We start from the raw sequence: 22,271 nt of genomic DNA on the forward strand, positions 1-22,271 counted from the left end.
GGCGATTGCCATGCAACTCCTGTGCTTCCATGTAGAATAAGATCCTCTGCTTAGTCATTGTGGTCAATACTAGGGATTGCACTGGCAGTACGGAGCGGTGCTGATCTCCTGGAGGATGCCCCTCATCAGAGACCAAACCCCTATGCTTTTCTTGAACGAGATCATTGCTTCTGTGGTGTGGGCAATAAAGATTGCACAGACAATATTAGGAGGCCCTGATCTTCTGGCAGATGCCATGCGACTGAAACAAATCTCTGCGCCACCATGAAGAACAAGGCCCTATGCTTCTGCCGTGTGGACAGTACAGAAGATTGCACTGGTGCCACTGAGATGTTCCGATCTCTGGGCAGATGACACGCAACAGAGACAAACCCCAGCACTTCCACGAGGAACAAGATCCTGTACTTCAGACTATATAACATTCACAGCGCTAAATATCATGACTACCAGTGCAAAACGAATGAATCTCACTTACACAGGGTCGCAGAGGGAAGTGCTGCAGAACTGCAGGATGGGAACAAAGCTTGCACTCCCTTTGCAGACTAGACTATGCCACATTAAGAAACACAGCATACTTTGATAGGGTCATGTGTAAAACTAGACAGACCCCTTCTATTGAGTGTGGTTAAGTTCCTTTACACATTTAGGTGACTGGGGTTGACTGAGATCAGTAACATCAGACAGCCATAGGGCAAGAATACAAATATGCACACACTGCTCATTGTTACATTTCACCTCTCAGTCGCATCATTGTATAAAAAGATATTGGGACGGCTGCTACGTCTCCCAAAATACAGACTTAGCCAAAGGTCTTGGCTCTGAAGCGGATGTGCCCACAGTATCTTGTGGGGATTTCAGTGCCACGCTCAGGCCCAAAATTGGAAAATATCAGTTTGGGCAAAAAGATATTATGCTCTGATCACTCATAAGTAAAACACGCCTGCACTGCCCATGGACGGTCTTTGCAGAAGCTACACCGTAAGAAGGGGGTACTCAAAGTCCCCTGAGGTAATCTTGTTTCCTTATTGAGGCACTGAAGTTGGCTCCACTATGATTGTTAGCAGATTACTGTAGTGGCCTAAAATCAGGCATAATCTTGTTAAACTGGCCTTCTGACTCCATGAACAGCTATACTTACACTCTTTGGAACCCCAATTACAAGCAACAGGACACATTTCTGTCATTGGGGCTCATGTGATCAAGAGATGAAGACAGAACATTAAAGCCCATTGATCGCCTTTGCACATCTTGTGCTTACCACCGAGTTGCTCAGCTTTCCTGGTCTTGCTTAATTTCTTATTGCTTCTGAAGCAGAAGCACAAGCACAGGCTCAATATCAGTTTACGGTGGTAGCGCCGCCTACTTTTGGTTTGAAGCCCGCTCTTGTAGTTCACATTTTACTGTTAACTTCCTAACTCCATTTTCTTATTGGCAAGCTGCATCAACACAAATGGTTTGTAGATGACTCAACGCAAATGGTTTGTAGATGACTAACATTGCCTCAATGAAAGTCATGTGAACAGCCTCATTTTCTTTTCCTCCCAAAAAGCTGTGGTGGATGCCGGAAACAAGAATCATGCCTCTGCAGACTCTTCTATACCTAGGCAAATTGGGCACCATGGTGTTCTTGGAAGTCGGCAAAGCATTAAGTGTGCTTTGATGAGAGGTTGTACCAAAGCAGTTTCAACATCAAAATGGATAACCACCAATAAATCTTTGCTCATACAGGTGGGGCATTTTACTACTCTAAACATTTAGTGCAAACTCAAATTGGCGCAAAAAACCCCACTTTCATCCACATCCTTAAAAAGATTGTACCATAACTTAACATTCATCACAACATGATAGTTATAAGAACACTAGTCTGCTCACAACTCAACTACTTTAATAGCATCTGTTCACGTTTAAACCAAAATCACCTACAACTAACAAACAAAGCAGCAAGAACTTCCCTCCGTCTAAAAGTTTTAGACCATCGCACACCAGTCCAGAACGCCTTCAATTTGCACCCAGAAGAGACTAATTCTACAACTTATCTGCCTCATCTCCTGTCTGTTGAGAGCCAAAGTATCTGAACCCTTACTAAAACAAACAGCCCACAGACAATGTTGAGGGCCATACAACACAACGATCGAATACTAACCAGGGTCAAGAGGTAAACATAGAGACCCTCTTTGCAATGTTAGGGCTTAAACACTCAGCCTAAACGCAAGACACAACAATTGAAGAGATTCAAAAGTAACCTGAAACACTACTCACCAGCATCAAACCCTAAATACCCCTCCATGGTCGGATTTGTACACTAGGCTAGTCACAACCCAACTTTTCTATTTAGCACCCGTTCCTCTGCAACATAAAGAACATTTCCTCTAGCTGTTTTCTCGCCATTTCTGTTAACCCGTGAACAAGCCCGATTCCGGCATGTGAAATGTACTCGTACCTGAACCTCTTAATGTTGCACCATGGTTCGAAATTTACTGTAGTCTTAACACAACAAACACCTTTGCTTACATGTGTACCAAATAAAATAGCAAAGCTCTTATTTCCCCTGTGTAATCCCAGCCTACATCGGAATCTAACTGCTATACAACATGTTTTCATTGCCACCATGAATGTAACACTGCCCTATGCATGTCCGTTGAGTATTTGGCCATGTGTAGGTACATGTACATATACACTCTCCCATTCTTGGGATTGTATTATGTACTGTAGAATATCTATATCCCTGACTCGTTGAAGCAGTACTCCTTAGAGTTAACCCATTTACAAAACGCCAAATATAATTAACACCCTTGGCGAAGGATTGGTCATAGTGGAATCATGACGAGGAACTGATTAAGGGTGCTCATCCATATTCCGATGGTGCCGGCAATCTATAGCTTCGATAAAGACTGCTAGTGCAGTCTGTTGTCCAATTTATTTGTACTCTGCTTTTAGTTCCTTCCCATCACTCTCGCTGGTATGATTTTGGAATGGAAGGTAAAGAGTGCCAAAGCCAACCAGTCCATCAACAAAGAGTAGATGGTCTCCCAAGAACTGCCAAATGAGTCAATTAGGCCTACTATTGCCACTAGACAGCCTTTTCTCATTGGGAATTACAAGCTGTTTTGCCGTTAATGAGCAGGATCTGGCATAGGTAATCCAGGTCTGTTGCACTCGTGACACAAAACATGGATAACATTCTTAACTGCACAACTCCACACATATATGGTGGGGGGGGATGAGTAAATATTCAACTCCTTCAATAAGGAGTGTGAATTATCAACATCTCGGGGTCGAGGTATCCCTAAAGGTCTTAAAGCTTTTTTTATTTTTAAAAGGAGATACATTAGGTAATATTCCAATTACATTTTGGAACTAGAGAAATGTATGGTAAACTCAAAAGTTCACATGGTAGTCGACCGGTTTGCAGTCAACGTCTTCAAATGGACTCCCACCATTAGCAGCAGGCTGCTCATAATGGTTGCTCAGTTGGTCCCAACTCAGTATTTAGAGAATGCAGAGTGCTTTAATATCAGTGGGGTTAGCGATCAGTTAGTAATGACGAACCGGATGTTCCCTGAGGCACTGATCCAAAAACCCATCCTGGTCGCATTGCAGGTTCAACAACAAAAAAGTGCCCCCTTGTTTAACACTATGGAACGTTATCTAGGCATACTTCCACCAAGCACTCTTCAAGGGTATATTTTATGTTAAGTTGTATTACTAAAGCGCACATACACCACAAGTGATTTGTTGCCACCAACCTACAATCACACATGTATATCCTCACACCAACAGTACTAAACCCATCCCGAGCTAACTGCATGGACAAAGAGCCAGGTCTTGAGTTTCTTCCTAAAGGTAACCAACGGAAGAGCATTATTCCGAGAGAGGCGCACAGCATTTATATCCGGGCTGCTTGCAGAGAAAAGGCCTTCCTACCGTTCCTGATAAAACGGAAATGCAGTGTCACCAGAAGTTTACTCAGTTTAGATCCGAGACATCAAAACGGTGTAGGTGGGCCAAGAACGGGGTCACATGGATTCCAAAGAACAAATTGGCAGCCGCATCCTGAAGGATCTGCAGACTATTTAAGCAGAGCTCGGGTAGGTCTAGAAACAGAGAATTAGCATAGCCCAAACGAGATAGAACACGCGTGAAGGCTGCAAAATACAAGCTGTCCAGGCCAAGCAAACATAATCCCTTAGGGGTTAATGCAGGTCTTCAAAGGTTGACATCACACATTCTGTAATTAAAGCTCATTAAAATTAAATGAACAATGTAACTGATGGTAGTCATACAGGCTCTAATTATAGACAGGAAACGGGTGCCAGGGCTCTCAATAGGATTGCCTGCCATGGTTCAAACGTATGCATGTATTCCAGTCTTTGCAGAACAGATCATCAGACACGATTTTCAAATCTAAGGGAAGAGGTGGTAAACAGTAAATTTGTCCTGTTTTTCCTCTGTAAACTGAGCCGAACATTTGGTTTGACTATGTTTTTGCCCAGGAACACTTGCACTTCTTAAGGGCTACAGTCTGAGGATCCTCTAAACCAGCTCCAAATTCACTTTCAGAGAATGTGTGTGGAATGTGCTATTCTGTACTTTTTGTTGGTAGTGGTCTTGGTAGATTGCCAAACTGTTCATGATGGTCTACCATGTTGTGCCAAATCTTGGGCCTAGTGCATACAGTCTCCATTTGTATGGCAACAACTTTTGGAGGTGCACACCAACGTTCAGTGTTTGGTCTGCATGCACTGCCATTTTATTCCCTTTCACGCTGCCTTTTTGCATGTTTCACTTCACTGTGAGTGGTTATCAATATTGATGTGCTATTCATACACAGGCTATACCAATTCCCACTACATCACGCGGCAAAGCAGTCAAAGAAGCTTTCAATTTTCTCCCCCCTTTTCTTCCTTTTTATTTGAACTTTTATTAGAAATGTCATCCCTTACCCCCAGGATACAACTTGGTGGACACTGATGGCAGAATATTTAGCATATTCTTACATACACATTTCTCAAAATGGTAGTGGCGCTCCCCCCACTTGGTATATCCCACTACTTTTGCACCAGGACAATCGATAACACATATATGCCAATGTGCCACATTGCATTGGCAAGATGATAACCCAGTCTAGTTTTTTACTTTGTATTCTGATACTCCTGATAGCCTGGAATACCTTTTAACAAAAATAGAACTAAAATTCCAAGAATGCAAAGAAAATACAGGGCTAGAGACCCACTCCTGAATCCAATGTGGTGTTTGCCACCTCTCTCACCATCTTGCTATTTTTTTTTTTTACACGATCTAAAGAAAAGAAAAAAAAAAAATCACACTATGTTGCTCGTTTCCTCATAGATGTATAGGAGAGAGCTCAGATCTTTGGTGGGTGTGGGCAATATTCCTGCAGTGCTATCACACCCGGTTCCTTTTCAGCAACAGGTATCCATGCAGTGCCATCACCCCTTAGACATGATAACCCACAGAGGAGCTACAGCACTGGGAGATATAAAATGGATTACTCTTAAAGACAATGTATGCTTTTTATAAATACAAAATAGGAAATTGTGAAACATACCATTAAACACCAAGAAACAGTAGACAAGGAAAAAGGGAACATTTAAAATACAAATGATTTGATGGCTTGGCACATGAAACCAGCAAACTGCAATTTTCTTCTCACACACACCATTTACAGAGGTTTCGAATTGCATCTGGTTTCTGAAAGCATACAGTATGCTCTGTCCATTCAGAACTTTTCAATGCAGGTCTTTGATGTTTCACCGTTCTTATACTGCAAATTCTGAAGTTGACACAGCCATCACAGGGCTTCATTTATCAGCAGAGCATGAGTTTAAAATATACAGCCTTTTCTGGGAAACACTGCATTTGGTCCATAATACATGTTGCTATGTCAAGAAATATCATTCGGTCAAACTGGCCTGTCCCAGTAACTTAAGAGGAAAAGTATCAGCTTGAGGATATCCCGCAATCTCTGTGTGGCAACATTCCACAGAAAATGTCCAGGATCTACATGGTCCAGCGAGTTAACACTTGGACGATCCAGCTAGTCTTCAGCACTTAATACTGAAGTTCATGCAAAACGTTCAGTGGTCTGACCTCCGAAGAGGACCCTGAAATACAAGTAGACAAAACAGTGAACTTTCAACAAATCAAATCTTCAGGTTTTATTATTATTTTAAGTGCAAATATGTACTACTGTTAATTTAAGATGGAGGATAGTGTTGCCCTTATGAAAGCAATGAAACCATACATAATGTCATCCGCAGGGAGTAGAATTGGCTGCTTTGCCGTATTGCACCAAGCGTATTTAATTGTGACCGGACTGAGGTGTTACAAGGGTGGGTATAACTTACATGCCCATTCAATTCATGCCATGCCTCCTGAAGCTGTATGTTTACATTTTTTGTGATAGTTACATATTTTGGAAATGACTGTCCAAAATGAACTACATAGATGCTATTCTCACACCAACATTCACTATGCTCTCCTTGCTCACTGCTCTAAAGGGCCTAATTCTTGTTATAGAGTTTTACTAAAATCTACCTGTGGTAGGACTATAGAGGACTCACTTTTAGGAGTACAGGGCTCCAACTCTTAGGTTTGGCCTGAACTACCCAAAGGTTTTGGTAGCTATGGTCAAGCAGCCAGAATTAGTCTAGGAGGGAGAAGAGCTGTAGTGGAGTACAAAGACCTTTCAGCACACTTATGGACAAGGAAACACACTGTAGTATTATAATCATAGGTGTATTTATTATATATACTAAGGCAATGTTGAATTCATGACAGTTCAGGTAAGTAAAACCGTTCACACACACATATATATATATATATATATTTTTCACTGTGCATATAGTCTGACATGTGGTGGTAACCAAGATCAAAAGGGGACATCGACACAGGCGTGGGCGTGACTACAACAAGTATAGTGTACCCAAAATCCCTAACGCATCGAGGTCCCTCAGATTGCTTTTTTCCAACCAACTAGTTGGTCGCCTTATGCGGAGCTTGCAAGAGTCAATATTGTTACTTTGTCCCACTACCTATGGTCGTCTAGTCTCCCAACTACTTCTTTTCGACAACTGCTTCGTGGACTTCCTGCCGACTAAAAAAGCCACTACTGCACAGCGACTGGTGTACTGATCGATGTCTGTTGACCGTGTGGCCTCGGCCCGCTGGCCAGGCTCTTACAGTAGGGTGAGTGGGGCCCTGGTATTATTCTTTTCAAGAATGCATTTCCTTTTCCCCTTCTCTTTCCCTATTTGGTCTGGCTGCAGTCACCATCTGCTATGGAGAGGGACGCCATTTAAATTGTGTCCGTCATGCAATGGTAAATTTCCTTGGAAGGACACCCATTGCCATCGCAATAGGGGTCTACCTCGAGACCACGACAAGCGTTCGTGCACGTCCTGCAAGCTCTTTCAACCCAAGACGTTAAAAGACAGGCAGACTAAATGGGGGGCCGCCTATGCGATGCAGGAGCCATTCCCCCGTTGGCACCATCACTTTGGATGACTAGGAATCCATCGGCAGCCAAGGCTCCGAACTGGCAGCCATCGACCTTTCGGTGGAACCCTCAGGGTCCCAGATGCCCGTCCCTGCCAGACAGACACCCCCCCCCCTACTCCTAAGGCCTCCTCGACAGAGATGTCGAAAAAGTGCGTAATGCCAACTGGCCCGCCAACAACTTCAACGGCTTCGACTGAACCTCACGGTGTTATGGAGAATTCGCTCTCTTTAGGCTGGATTTCCTAACCTAGTGAGTCCCCCAGCAGCTTTGCTGGAGTTTGTTTTTTTCTCCTGCCAAGAGTGACTCTTTTTCTCCCACTCTTGGACATGATTTATGGTGTTCCTTTGACTGTTAATGTGTTTTATGGGCTATGGGGTCCTTTACTCCATAGGGTCTCATGTGTTTTTACTATGTGTGTTACACAGCACCCTCCGTGCAGTAACACAGGGGTGTCATAGTGACACCATAGACTACTGTCTCCCAGGGCATGTAAAGTCACCATTGGCTTTACTAGTCCCAAATTATGAACAGAAACCAGTACAAACCATCATATTGTGGACGTACTGGTCGGGGCAATTCGATTGCCCCGGGTTCTGTTAGTCGAGGGGGCATGTCTCCGTCCCCCCCTGATCGAGTTTTGGCTGGTGGCAGTGGATACTACTTTTTATATTCGACCGCGAATATATCCCTATGGGATTTTCCCATTGTTCGAGGCTACTAACTTTAATTATTTAATTCTCATAGCCTCGAACATACCGCCAGTTTATTTATTTAATATTAATTCGCCGGTTGGTATTTTTTGCCAGGACTCGGTTCTAAAATGGCGTTTGTGTTCTCTTCTGTGACTCCAACCCAAGTCGAGCCCTTTGTTCCAATTTTTGGCAGGCTTCTCCACAAGAGCCTCCAAAAGTGGTGCCACTCTGTCTGGGTACCATAGGGGGTGTGTGAGGGGGTTTAGGCACCCTGGACTGAGTTACCTTGGTAACTCAAGTCGCACTCTTGTGTGATTGGCCCAAGTGGTGAGCCGGCCGGCTCACCACTTAGCATGTTTGATTGACAGCTAGGCTGAGTTAATGGGGGTGTGCTGCATAAAAGCAGGGCTTTGGGGACTGGAACTTCAGAAGTCGCCACAGGACCTGAGAATCCGACAAGAGAGAAGCTGAGCCGACCTACCACGACGACACCACCGGTGGAGCCCTGCTGAACCGACTCACCACTTCCCGACGACAGAGAAGATCTCCCGGCTGGAGAGGCTTCTTCCCCTGACTGGTGGGCACAACCAGTTTACCTTCTTCTCTTAGCATGCCAGGCCATCTTGTGGTCGAATTGCCCGTGCCAAGCACCCTGGCAACCGGATAGCCACTTACCACTGGACCGCGAATAAAAGGACCGCTCCTTTTACCTGAGAACTCCGCGGCTGGTTTCTTCCCTGGCAGTGCAACAGACTCCTGTCTTCCTCCCCGTCGAGATCCTCTCTTCCCCCGGACGAAGCTCCAACTTGCATCCGCTGCAAGGAACAACTTCCCCTGCTGGAGTATTCTCACAACTTTAAGGTACCGTTGTTAGGTAAGATTTCCACAGGGCTGGTAAATCTTCCTTGCCTGGTTCAACTCCAGAACTTTTTGCTTTTCTAGTGAGATATTTTCCATTAATACCTCAGTGAGTGGGAACCTTCTTCCACACTCACCTGTCTTTAACTCTTTTTATGGGTGTCATTTTTAAGACTCTCCATAGTGTCTTTTTAAAGTTATCATGTCTAACAACTTATTGGCAATAAGTGCCTGTTGTTGCTGGGTTGCCCTAGGGGCTCCCCCTTTAACTTTTTTGTGCTAACCTTGAGTGAATTACAGTTCCCAAGGGTAGAAAGGATCTTTGGATCCCTTTTACATTTTATTCTGTGAAACCAGCACACCCCACCTTATGTGGAGTGCTGGGGAGATACAATGTATCCCCTTTTACATTTAAACTGTAACAATTCTGTTACAGTGACAAGCCTACCTTTAATGGCTGGTGGCAGTGATACCTTTTACTACTTTGGTGCACCTTTACTGCATGCTGTAATCACAGCTGCAGTAAAGGCACCTAAGGGTGCTCATTTTTACCAAAATGGCCCCCGTCTTCTTTTTCTGCCATTTCAGTGTTTCTTGTCGTTTCTTGTTCCTTCCCCTGACATTCCGGGGCGGGAAAATCCTTTGAGTTTTGTCTTTGGCGGGAGTCCCCTGGACACCCCGCCCAGGCTCCAGTCAGTCTGTAAGCACAGGAAGTGGGGGAGGGGTCCCAAACTTCCCCCTCCTTTGTCTTAGGTCTTCCTTCAACTGGGCCAAATCCCAGTGGGGGGTTGGCTGTCCTGATTGGACAGCCAAACGCCCCTTTCTTGTAAAATGCGGGGAGAGAATGCAGAGGTTGTGTTGCAGTTCCTGATAAATACTGGAAACCTGGAAGCTGAAGTCATGTCGACCACTGGAACCGAAAACCGAAGAGGATGACAAAGGAAAAGCGGCGGGAATGATTTCCAGCAGCCGGAGAGCCTGCTTTGTAACCGGAGCCTGCTGCAGCCCTTCCTTCCTATCGACCTGGGGTCTCCGAAAACAACGACCCGAACCCAGAGCCTGGTGAGACCCACTAGACTCAAGACGACCTGCATTTTGAGCCATCCCACGGGTTGCTGCGACCTTGCGTTCTTGCAATACCCCAATACCCTGGAACCTCCTGCCACTGTGCGGTGCACGGTCTTCCGAATTCCGAATCTCGCTGAAACTTTGTGGGCATCTTGGTCTATCTCCAGAGACACAAATCGAGTCCAAAAAGTCCCCTCACAAGAGTGCTGGACCTTTTAAACGACGAGAATTCAACCGCAATTTTCTGTCTTCTGTGCTCCTTGAAAAGGCGCCAAACCCGCAGAAACGCATTCAGCCGCGAGAGAAATCTTGCCTAGAGCCTTCTTCATCAATCCCTGCTGCAAAGTCCCTTCTGAGGTCTTGTGTTCAGTCTTCAGGACAAGGAATCCAGTGACCGGGTATTTGGCTGCAGTCCCTGAAGCTCTCCTGCTGCAATCTCTTCTTCATTGCTGAGGTACTGTGTTGGCTTGGGTATATACTTACCTTAAGCCTGTTGGGATTTGTGTGTAGTCCTGGGGTGTTTTCTGTGATTGGGAGGTCCCTCGTCCAGTACACCCAGTCCCACTGCTAGAATCCTGCTGGGGTGTCTTCTGTGAAGCCCCTGGACCCTCTTCTAACCCTAGAAGTAAACTACTCACTTGTTTGCCCAGTTTTCCTAAGGAAACTCTGGCTTTTGCTACTAAAGAACTTATTCTAACACTGCCTGTTGGTCACTAGTCCTAGTGACCCCCTTCTGCCACTGAGAACACTCATGCTCTAAGGGAAAAGACTTTGAAGGGATTGGGACTTCTGCCTAGAAAAGAAATCAAGTGTTTTTACTTACTTGTAAAGAGTTGGTTGGTAACTGTAATTCTAAGAGTGAACAGTTACAAAAGTTCTTACTGATCTTGGATGTGTGATGCACTATTCTTAAAAGTATGGTTAACATCTTTCCTTCCTTAGCCACTGTTTTGCCAGTCTAAAAGAAAGTAGATGTGAAGGTATTTTACTCTCCTGTGATTAGGTTGTGCCTCTTTACAAACGTAATGTGTTGGTTTCACCAGATTATTCCTGAAGGGTAATTGTATGAGTGTCCTCCAACTGTTGGTATCACCAGGTTAGTCCTGTTAGGATAACTGTATGAGTGTCCCCCAACTGGGTCTTGCTTCCCCTGACTTGCTGCTAGCCGGTCTTTAATAAGTCTACATTAGGTTGTTGCCTACCTAGAATATCTATTCAGTAAAGTGTGACATTGGGTTTTACTTTCCCCTTCATTGTGAAGTTAAAGTAAGTGGGTTTTACTTACCTTGTGTTAGCTGTGTGCCATCCAAAACAAGTTACAAGAGTTATTGCTTACCTCAATCTGGGGTTCCCTGATTTCCAAAGCATCTGTAATGATACATTACACCCATTAGGTTTGCTCACCTGGTATAACTGTGTGTTATGACAAAAGTAGTTATAGGTTTTTACTGCACCTAGAATAAGTGTTTCACTATTCACCAAAAGTATATTGTCCAGTTGACTGTTTATGTGATTTGTTCCAAGAGTCACTGTACAACTGGAAGGGCCTACTGTCCTTGTATTACCACAAGTAATCTAAAAAGTAACCATTGGTCTTTTACTCCCAAAGAATAGGCTTGGCCTATACTAAATGTGTATAACAAGGTTTTGACTTCCCTAGAACTACTGTTAGGTGTTCCAAATAAGGTCTATACTTGGGTCTGTGTACTTTCAAGTATAGTGTTGTGTTTTATATTGTGATTTCATATAATGTTTCAGTATTTACTTAACCCCTAGATTTATCTGGGCCTACTTGTATTTAAATAAATCCTTTATGTTCATAATACATAGTGTTTCTTTGGATCATTTGTATTACAATTTTCACTTGTACTGTATCTACTGCCCTCTCTCCCTCCTAAGATAAGCCTGGCTGCTCTGCCTACGCTACCATGTACTCAGGTGGTACAGTCTTGTACTAAGAGTGGAGTCTTGTACTGCCTCAGTTGAATGGTTTTACTAGGCCCTTAACTGGACTTCAGAAAAACTGTCCTAACAACGGTGTCCGCCAGGCCTCCCTTTCTAAAGATTGCTACAAGGTAATACTAATCCCTTAACCTTCTGGACTGGGCTGGCCGCCTTGACCTTCTAACTGGTCCCTTTCTTTTGGTCCAACTCTTTTTGAACCTTTGCAAGACTTTTGTGCACTTCAACCGTGTGACCTTGGACACATTTCGTTCTGATCCTCTTAAAGTGGATCCGGCCTTCTGAACTCTAACTTCACGGTTTTACTTGCCTTTCCCTCTTGTGTTGTTCTTATGAAAGTGTTGGGATCTGTTTCATATTATACTCTGCTTTTCTCACCCTTTTAAAACGAATTATTAGAGTGCCATCTGCATTAAGCGCTCACCGCTGTCTGAAAATAAGTGGGGCTTTCCTTAAGACTTCTCTAATATTCTTCTAAGGGAGTGTATATCTTTTAGTGACCGTGTTTTTGAATTGCTTACTATTAGTGCCTGTGTGTTTTTCTAGATGTGGTTTTAAATAAATAATTATATCTCTTTTACACCAAGCTCTGGTCAGTGTTTACTTGTTCTACTGTGTTCTTTTGACCTATTGTGAATACTCTGTATACTGCCTAACTCTTCTTGAGGGAAGTCTGACTGCTCAGCCACCGCTACCAAGTGAATCTGTGTGGTACAGACTGCTACTAAGTGGGTTTACTGCCAAACACCTGTAGTCTTAAATCTTTTGCAGTGGTCCCAGAGGGAACTGCACAGGTTTCTGCCTAACACACGGTGCGGTGCACTCCGCGCAACAGTCTTCTCGGCATGCGACTGGGCTTTCCTCTCATAAGGGCATTCCCCTCAAAGAAACTCAGTGGGCCACATGCCATCCAAGGGCACGCAAGCCCTCGGTAGTCAACTGCGAAGCCACCGCCAGGCACGTCGAAACCTAGCATTCAGCCACCAAAAATACACAAGAGTCTCACAGCTATTACTTCGGCGGCAGGAGAACACAGGGGCACCCCCTCTCGTCGAGAGGAGTATTCTGAAGCCTCTCTCAACTATCAGGAAACTCTCCTTCTTCTGAACAGATTGTCTAGTCCACAGGGAAGATGCAGAAGGGTCTGGAGGTGGAAGAGATTTGAGAATTATATGAACAAGATGGCCCAATTTATAGATTTCTCAGATAAATATATTACTCCCAAGAGGCCTAGGGAAGAGGACTCCTTCTCCATTCAACAAAAATTGCAGAAGCTTCCCATTCCTAAACAAGTCCATCAAGAGGAAATCTTGGATTACTCAGAACAAGAGTAGACATACAAGGATAATCCCTTTGATCAGGACACAGCTGAACACGACATGGACTGGGATCAGGATCAGTCAGTAGATCAGGGACCTTGGCTTTCACCCACACATACATCTGACCCAGACATTATTTGTCTAGATCCACCTTCTTCACCTCAAAAAAGACAGTCATCACCTGTGGATGACCACATGTTATTTAATACCATTCTAAAGAGAGCTGCGATCACTGAGAGCGCTACACATGAGGCAGTCCCTGAGTCTTACTTTGTTTGAAGATATTTTCAAGGAGAAGCCTCCCACTAGTCAGTCTATTTCATTACTCAATTCAATAAAGAAACGCCTAGCTCCTTCTTCATTGTCACCATCCCTCAGAAGGGCAGTCAACCATCGGGCTGAGAAACTGTTTCGCTCCTCTCCATCTGACTCAATATATATACAAGGTCATGCCACTCCGGACTCCCTGGTTGTTATAACCACTAGGATGAGGGCAGGGGTTCCACTGTTCCCAGCATAAGCTCCCCCAGATAAAGATTGCAAAAAACGTTATGCGCTAGGGAAACGTATTACTACTTGTGTGGCCTATGCTACCAGAATAGCTAATAACATGACTCTCCTTGCTAGTTAGAGTGACGTTCAGTGGGGCTTGCTCCAAGAAGGCCCTCAAGACATTCCAGAGCCCACGCGATCACGCCTGCTGGCGGTCGTGACTGAGGGCAGACAGGGAACCCATAATATATTAAAGAACAATCTAGATGCTGCAGGACACACTGTATCCCAGGGGACTCTACTTAAGAGACACGCCTGACTGAAGAACTCAGGCTTCAAACCAGAGACTCAGGCCTCTCTGATTAATAAACCTGTCAAGGACTCCAACTTATTTGGCAAGGCTGCCGATGACACCCTGGAGACCGCTAAGAAAAAGCATGAGGCGCTGAAATCACTCAGCCAGATCACGGCCAAGCTCTTCCACCAACGGGGAGGCTCAAATGCTTGCTGTTCCTATCGTGGGCAATCTTTCTCCTGGTCCCCCCATGGACAATATGGCTCTGGAAGTAACCCCATGTCCTCCGGCCAAGTTTCATCCGGTAACAGCCAGTATCAGCAAAGAGGTCAGCGTAGAGGCAGGAACTCTACTCCAAGAGGCTCCCTAGCCTCCACCTCAAAGTGACTCGCCGGTTCGGGTCCCCTCCCATGCCACCCCGGTCAGGGGAGGGGGGGGGGTGGTGGTGGTTGGTGGGGGGGGCGGCGGGCATGGGGGCCGGGGAATTCACTTGTCATTCATTCATGCCTGGGAGGGGAATCACATCAGACCAGTGGGTGTTAAAGACCGTCACCCACGGCTAATGCATTGCGGGTCACCGGCCACCTCAATACCACTCACCAAAGAGCAGATGCTTATCACCAGCACACCTGCAAATCCTGCTGAAAGAGGTGCAGATCCTACTGGAAAAGGGCGCCATAGAATTCGTCCCCATTCACCAGGTAAACAAGGGTATTTATTCAGTGTATTTCCTTGTACCCAAAAAGGATCTTACCACGCGCCCTGCATTAGACTTGCACCCAGCGAGCAAGTATGTCAAGCCCCAAAAATTCAGAATGACAACACTGCAGGAAGTAATCCCACTGCTGCTGCAGGGGGGATTACGTGACCACATTGCATATGAAAGATGCATATTTTCATATTTCAATGTTGCCTAACCACAGAAAGCAAGATTTATAATAGAGGACACACACTATCAGTTCAAGGTTCTTCCTTTTGCATTTCCTCAGCCCCACGGGTGTTTATGAAAGTACTGGCGGTAGAAGCTGCTCACCTGCGCAGGCAGTCCATCCCAGTGTATCCTTACCTCGACAACTGGCTCATAACAGGGGGATTTGTACGGAACATGCCTAACAAATACCCAGAAAACGGTAAATCTCTTCAGTCTAGGGTTCTTGATCAACAAGAAAAGTCCAGTCTAGACCCCAGCCAAGTCAAACATTTTTTGGGGGCTCTAATTCAGACCAAAGATGGCCTCGTCTTTCCCTCCAACGAGAGGGTTCAAAACATGCTGTTCCAGATCCCTCTCTATGTAGCCAGTCACAAGGTGATCATACGCAAAGCCATGCGACGTTTGGGATGATGGCCTCCTGCATTTACCTAGTTTCACACTCTCGCATGCTGTCAGGCCAGCGGGACAGGTGTTCAAGGCCCTGAAGGCTTTCCAAACTCACCTCCAGGGGAAGACAGTTCTAGTTCTCATGGACAGTACTACAGCCATGTACTACTTAAACAAACAAGGGGGCACTCACTCTCTAAGTCTGTCCCAACTGTCACAGAACATTTGGAAATGGGCTCTCAAACACAAGATGCTCCTCCTGTCACAACACATTCCAGGGCAACTCAATCTTCTGGTGGACATACTCAGCAGAGACTTTCCCCTACTCGTAGAGCGCGCATGGTGACTACACAATGATATTGTACTCTGTCTTTGCAGACTGGGGCTTCCCAGAGATCAACTTGTTTGCAACTCTGGAGAACGCCCAATGCCCAGATTATGCCTCCAGGTACCCTCAGAACCACTCAAAGGGAACGGTCTCTGAATAACATGGTCAGGGAAATGTGTCTACGCTTCCACCCTCCTCCCGTCACCCTGTTTCCCCCACCTTACCCCCCCAATTCCCCTGCTCAACAGAATAGTGCACAAGCTGCACCAAGAGCCAGTGAGGAGGATTCTGGTAGCCCTGATGGGGGCCCACCCCGACGACCTTGGTACTCCCATCTCATAGCAATGTCAGTCTCCCCTCCCAGGAAGCTGCCTTGCCCTTACAACACAGTGTGGCAAGACCAAGGGGAGACAAACTCACAACTTTGCAGCCTGGCTCGTGAGGTCATAGAGTTTGGGCATCTCCAACTCCCTCAAAGATGTATGGACATACTCAGGGAAGCTCGGAAACCTAACACCAGGCATTGCTACTCGAGCAAATGGAAACGCTTTGTCATCTGGTGTAATGCCAAAAGCATCAATCCTACTGAATGCACACTAAAACATATTGTCCTGTACCTAACCCACCTGTTAGATTCGGGTCTGGTTTTCAATTCCCTGAAAGTCCACTTAGCTGTGCTTGCAGCGTACACCACGCCCCAAAATAAAGTTTTGTGGTGGAAAATCCCAGTAATTAAAGGAGAGTTCCGGGACTTTTTTTTTTATTGTCCCTATGGTTCGGCCATGTGTTTTTAAGCATAACTCGGTAGATCGTAGAAAACTTTCCTATGGACCTTACCCGACTTTTCGTCCATTAACGCACTCGAAATCAGCCGCCATTTTCTGATAATCCTATCATTTCCCCCCATCGACCTGGCTCACCTGCTTTTGCGGCACTAAATCAAATCCCCCGCCCCTGAGCCTGACATCAGCAGACGCGTACCGCCCATTTCCCAACGCCAAAGCACGTTTCGTGTCAACAATCGCTGCGCCTCAGCTAATGAAGTGTCGCCATGGAAATGGCAGGACGCCTCTTTCCTCAATAAGTATAAACACACCGTTTCACAACACACAGCAGCAGATTTTCGATTCCATTCCTCTCTCTGTGTTACTTTGAGTATTCTGTGACTCGTTTCTGTGCTCTGGTCAGCTACCTTCGCCGCTTCTAGGCCTTGTGAACACCTGTACCATCTCTGTAAATTATTTTACTTTCTTTACCACACAATGGCTACAATAATGCCGTATATGTACGAGCCCGAGTACACCGAGGAAGAACTACTGGAAAGGCAAGCACGCGAAAACGATGGGGATTCGGACGGCAGTTGGGAGGACCAGTCAACGGATGAAGAGCCTGGACCATGTCGCATGGACGGCGTCTCCACCTGGTGCACGTGCAATCGGTGCAAGCTAATGCCAACTGAGGAGGAGAACTGCTGCTGCCGTGAACATTCCGGGTGCTTGGCCTACATTTCAGAAGGCGAGCCAAGTCCGCAATGCATCACCGAGCTGCCAGAGTTCAGGGAAGCCTGCCTCTCACGGACCGTGTTGAGGATGATGATGATGGTGCTTATGCACGAACTTCGCGGCACTGTTCGTCCGCGTAATCCGAGTAACGAGTAAGTATACTCTGGTTGTGATGTCAGTGATGCCACTACTATGTCATGGTCGTCTCCCACATATAAAATTACATCTACATATCATTCGAATGCATGTAAACTGGTTCCATATTGTGCATTTTCTAGATAGAATTTTTTTCAAAGCAGAATGACATTTTTTACCTGAATCGACAGTGATAAGAAAGTTTTGTCATTTTAATACAGTTTGCATCTTTCATTTTCACAGGTGGTACAGGCTGGTGGCCTATCGTTGCTTCACTTGGTGGCTTCACGGGAGGCTCGGACACCGCGTTCGGAGAGTAATACCTGCCTGTGCGGTACTTGCCATTAGACAACATTTCCCCAGCGACAGTGGACAATACCGCAGATTTTCCCTGGATGTGCTGCAACCCGAACTTTACAATGTGTAATGTTTATTATTTATGTTCAATTGAAATTAAGATCTAAAATAAAACCCAACATATATTTTAACAATGGTTGTTTTGATTTTTTAAATGAATCTAGTGTGTCTCCATTGAATAGTCTTCCTGTGCCTTGTCTTGTCACACCACATGTCTCCGGCCAGCATCCTCCCTCACGCTGGCCGCCCACCTTCAATCCACATAACCGTTGAACCCATATGCAGCAGACATACATATGTTATTTTGCGGGTTGGCATCAAGCCTCCCGGCCTTGCCTCCTCCCCCAAAAATACTTACCACACCACTTTGTTCAAGCGTTGGCAATAAAAGGCTGTTGGATTTTATGGATTCAAAACATGGTTATAGGTAAATAATCAATATGGTTGATCATAATAAATCATCCTTTTGGGCACCGGGTACAGAGATGACCCCCTCTGGCCCGTGCCGCCTTGCCACCACAGGCCAGCCTGCTGCTGACTAACTGCCTAGGCATCCAGGGTCTCCAGGGTGAACTGCACCCATATATTCTCCTGGGAGGGTGAGGTATTTATAAACTCACCCCCCTGCCTTCCAAGTATTAGATCCTGCAGCCTGCCTCTTACATGCAGTTAGATTGCCTCTCCTTGGTGAGGCCCTGCGGCAAACGAGTCTTGTCTGCACGACCACTGCCCCAATCCACCCCCCCCGCCCTATCAAAGGCAGTTCGCACCGGGGTACTTGTCCTGGCAAGTGGAGCTGTCAGGGAGCGATAAAGGCCAAGAGGTGCCAAAGACCATGTACACTTCAAAGTGGTCCATAGAGCATGGGTTGTTGTTCCCATGTCTACCTCCAGACCCCGTGTCTCCTGCCAAGCATCCCCCCTCACGCTGGACGGCCCCCTGCAATCCACATAAGTGTGTCTCCATTCACGAGTCTTCCTGTGTCTTGTCTGCACGACCACCGCCCCAATCCACCCCCCCGCCCTATCAAAGGCAGTTCGCACCGGGGTACTTGTGCTGGCAAGTGGAGCTGTCAGGGAGCGATAAAGGCCAAGAGGTGCCAAAGACCATGTACACTTCAAAGTGGTCTATAGAGCATGGGTTGTTGTTCCCATGTCTACCTCCAGACCCCGTGTCTCCTGCCAAGCATCCCCCCTCACGCTGGACGGCCCCCTGCAATCCACATAATGCCACGACATATACACGTCATTCATTCACAAACACACCCCTGTTTCGAATTCTTTATAACCCACTTCATATTTCTAATGAGAACTACTTTGCGCTTTGCTAGTCAACCCGTGAAGGTGCTGGTTATCTGCTCTTCGTCTCTGTGAACTTCCGTGACCACTTCGAGGAAACTCGTCAGTTTGCAACCTGTGAACTGCTCCCTGTTCTACGACAAGAAACTACTCTGATCCCTGCATCTAACTGTTTGTTCGTCAAGGTAAGGCCATGTACCATAATCATTTTGCGTGCAATTTCTTTTCGTTCAAGACAGTACATGCAAGTAACTAGTCACATGTTCTGAGTTTAGTCAAATTATTTTTCTATTTTTTTAAAGTTATTCAAATACTTATCCGCATGTGAATAACGTGTATAGTTCCAAGAACCAAAACGAACCTTGCATTGAACCTTTTATGTGTCATTTAATTTTTTAACACATTGGTATTCATAGAGAATTGTTGACCTTTACTTTTCAGAACTTTCCACAATGCCTGCCTGTTCCATTGGCGGTTGCCCTTCGAAGACCCATAATAAATCTGAAGGTATTATAATGCATGTTTTCCCTAAGACAATAGATCAGATAAAACAATGGGTCCGATATTGCGGATATCCACCGTCTGAGCTTGAAAGTAGAGTCCTAGAAGTCTTTGCGGACAAGAGGGGTGATCGATACCGCATCTGCAGCAGGCACTTTAGCTCAGACATGTACTCCACATCATTGCTAATAAAGAAGAACACACCGCGAGCGAGGCGAAAATTGCTCTCAACCGCTATTCCCACTCTATTCGTCCACATCCCTCCACTGGTGAGTCAAGTTTATGTATTTATCTCTCGGCCTTGCGGTAGTGTGTAGCATTAGCTAACAATAATTTCCCCATTTATGTATCCACTCAATATGAAGGCGGAAGATTCTCCATCCGTGTCGTTATTGCAGTCATCAGCCACTTCAAGCGCCTATCGGGTAATCTTACTTGGCTATTCTGCCACTGACTTGTTTTAGGCATGTAAATCAATAGTTTGAATTTATCGTGTAATTATTTTACCTAATGGTACACCCTTGTACTCGTCCTCTAGTCTTTGTTTTCAGTTATAATTATTGTTATCCAAAATAATGCAAGTACTGTCTTTCAGGGAGATGCTGAGGAGTCCAACGTATTGACGACTACCGTTGATGTCACTCAGATGCTCGAGGTACGTTTCAGGACAGTTCCATCGATGGAGATCATCAGATCTTGCATTCTTGTAGCGTGATTGTTACACACAATGTTTCTTTCGTTTTTAGCCATTGATATGTCCTTCTGTCGTCGCCCTCCTATGTGTCTTCTTTTTTCAATATTGTGTTCATTACTAATGAAAGTCCTATGTTTCAGGGAGTCGATGGAGCATTAGTCCAAGAAGAAGGGGGAGCGTGCAGTTACGGGTCGGCGCAACAGCTTGCAGAAGTGTGCACCGCAGTTACATCGTCCCTTGATGTTCTTATGCATTTCGAGGTATGGTTACTGACAGTTCGATCAAGCGAAATCATATGACGTGATTACATCCGCTATACTTCCTTCTTTATTAACGCAAGTACTATGTTTCAGGGAGATGACGGAGCTTCTTCTACAAGAACATCACCCCTAGTAGTTGATGCAGATCTCTGGGTGGTGACACTTCCAACGATCGAGCAAATCGAATCATATTTACATATCCATTATTTATTTTAGACAACTGATCGTTTGTGCAGGTCTATTTAGATGAGCCGTTCACGCCTGCACAAAGTTTCTGTTCTTTTTATCAAAATAGAAAACCATACTAATGCAATTACTGTGTTTCAGGGAGTCACTGAAGCATCATCTTCAATAATATCATCAATGGAAGTCTATGAGGAGCCCGAGGTATGGATCTTGACAGTTCCATCTAACTAGATCAACAATGCGTGAATAATTGTCGTTTGAATGTTCTACACAAAGCGTTCATTCGTGTTTTGCTATTGAGATGTACGTGGGTATTGGTCCCCAAGTACATTTTGTGTTTTCGATATTATTATACATACTAATGAAAGTTCTATGTTTCAGGGAGTCGATGGAGCGTCAGTGCGTGATGGATGTGCTTATCAGGAAAATATAGTCGTTGCAGCGCAAGAGGAAGTGGAGACATGCACACACGAGTCGGAGCAACAGCGTCCTGATGTTGAAGTTTGAGGCAAGAAAGTTTCAAAGAAAAGAAAGCAAAAGAAGGTTAGTGTCCTGGTCACTATATTATGTTGTTTTTCACTGTTATTAGTTCAATACTGTAAGTTGTGTTTAAACTGAACATCCCTTTTCCAATCTGTCCTCTAGTTGCGAGTGGGTGTACGAACTAGATCTACACAGACAGTGAAGCGAACGAGAGATGTTGCTTGTCAAACCTTTTGGCAGGGACTTGAGACTGGAGATGCATCGTGCCAATGGGAAGAATATGAAGTGATTGACAACGGAGCTATACCACCACCAGCCATTGATAGTGAATGTCCTCCTGGTAGTTCGGATGCAGTCGGAGATCAATTCACAGAATCCACACCCGCGAAAACTAAGACCGCGAGAAAGTTGAAGAAATTGTTTTATTCACCCATCGCCGGAGAAGGAACAGATGTTGCAATGGAAGAGAATGAAGTGGACGACAATGAAACACCATCAATATCACTGAACATAGCGGAAGACGATATCAGAGATTCTACCTTTCATGTGAGTGACATGTCCTCAACGTTACAGGCCGAACCAGCTGGGATGCAGAGTGACAGTATAAGGAAAGAGGCCAAATTCATTGTATTCAATAGTTGTTTGATTGATATTATTATTCGGATGAAATGTGGGCATTCGGTTGGTGGGGAAGTATGTGGGGAGCCATTGATTAATGTGACTCGTGCAATTCGAGGCACTAACCTTAAAATACATGCCACCTGTACAAAATATCATCCTTTCTCATGGTCTGCACAACCTATGCTGGGACAACTGCCAGCAGGCAATCTACTTTGTGCAGCGGCTGCACTTTTTAGTGGTTCAAGTTTTAAAAAATTAGAGTCTTTCTTTCAGTTTGTGGGAATCCATTTCATTGCGAAAACTCAGTTCTACAAATACCAAACCGATTATCTATTTCCAGCCATTAGCGAAGCTTGGAGAATGGAAAAAATGTCTATTGA

General features: G+C 45.2%; 1 protein-coding gene across 1 annotated transcript in view; it reads right to left on the bottom strand.

Moving 5' to 3' along the window:
* Positions 1-4,878: 4,878 nt before the first annotated feature.
* The window catches only part of ZDHHC15 (zinc finger DHHC-type palmitoyltransferase 15), a 304,005-nt gene continuing 286,612 nt past the window's right edge, over positions 4,879-22,271 (bottom strand). The window contains exon 11 of the mRNA XM_069612582.1: positions 4,879-6,125. Coding sequence (XP_069468683.1) covers positions 6,073-6,125 — 53 coding nt within the window. The 3' untranslated portion in view covers positions 4,879-6,072. The remainder of the gene's footprint in view (positions 6,126-22,271) is intronic.

The sequence above is a fragment of the Ambystoma mexicanum genome, chromosome 5p (assembly GCF_040938575.1).
Source record: "Ambystoma mexicanum isolate Mex_15411 chromosome 5p, UKY_AmexF1_1, whole genome shotgun sequence".
Lineage (NCBI taxonomy): Eukaryota > Metazoa > Chordata > Amphibia > Caudata > Ambystomatidae > Ambystoma > Ambystoma mexicanum.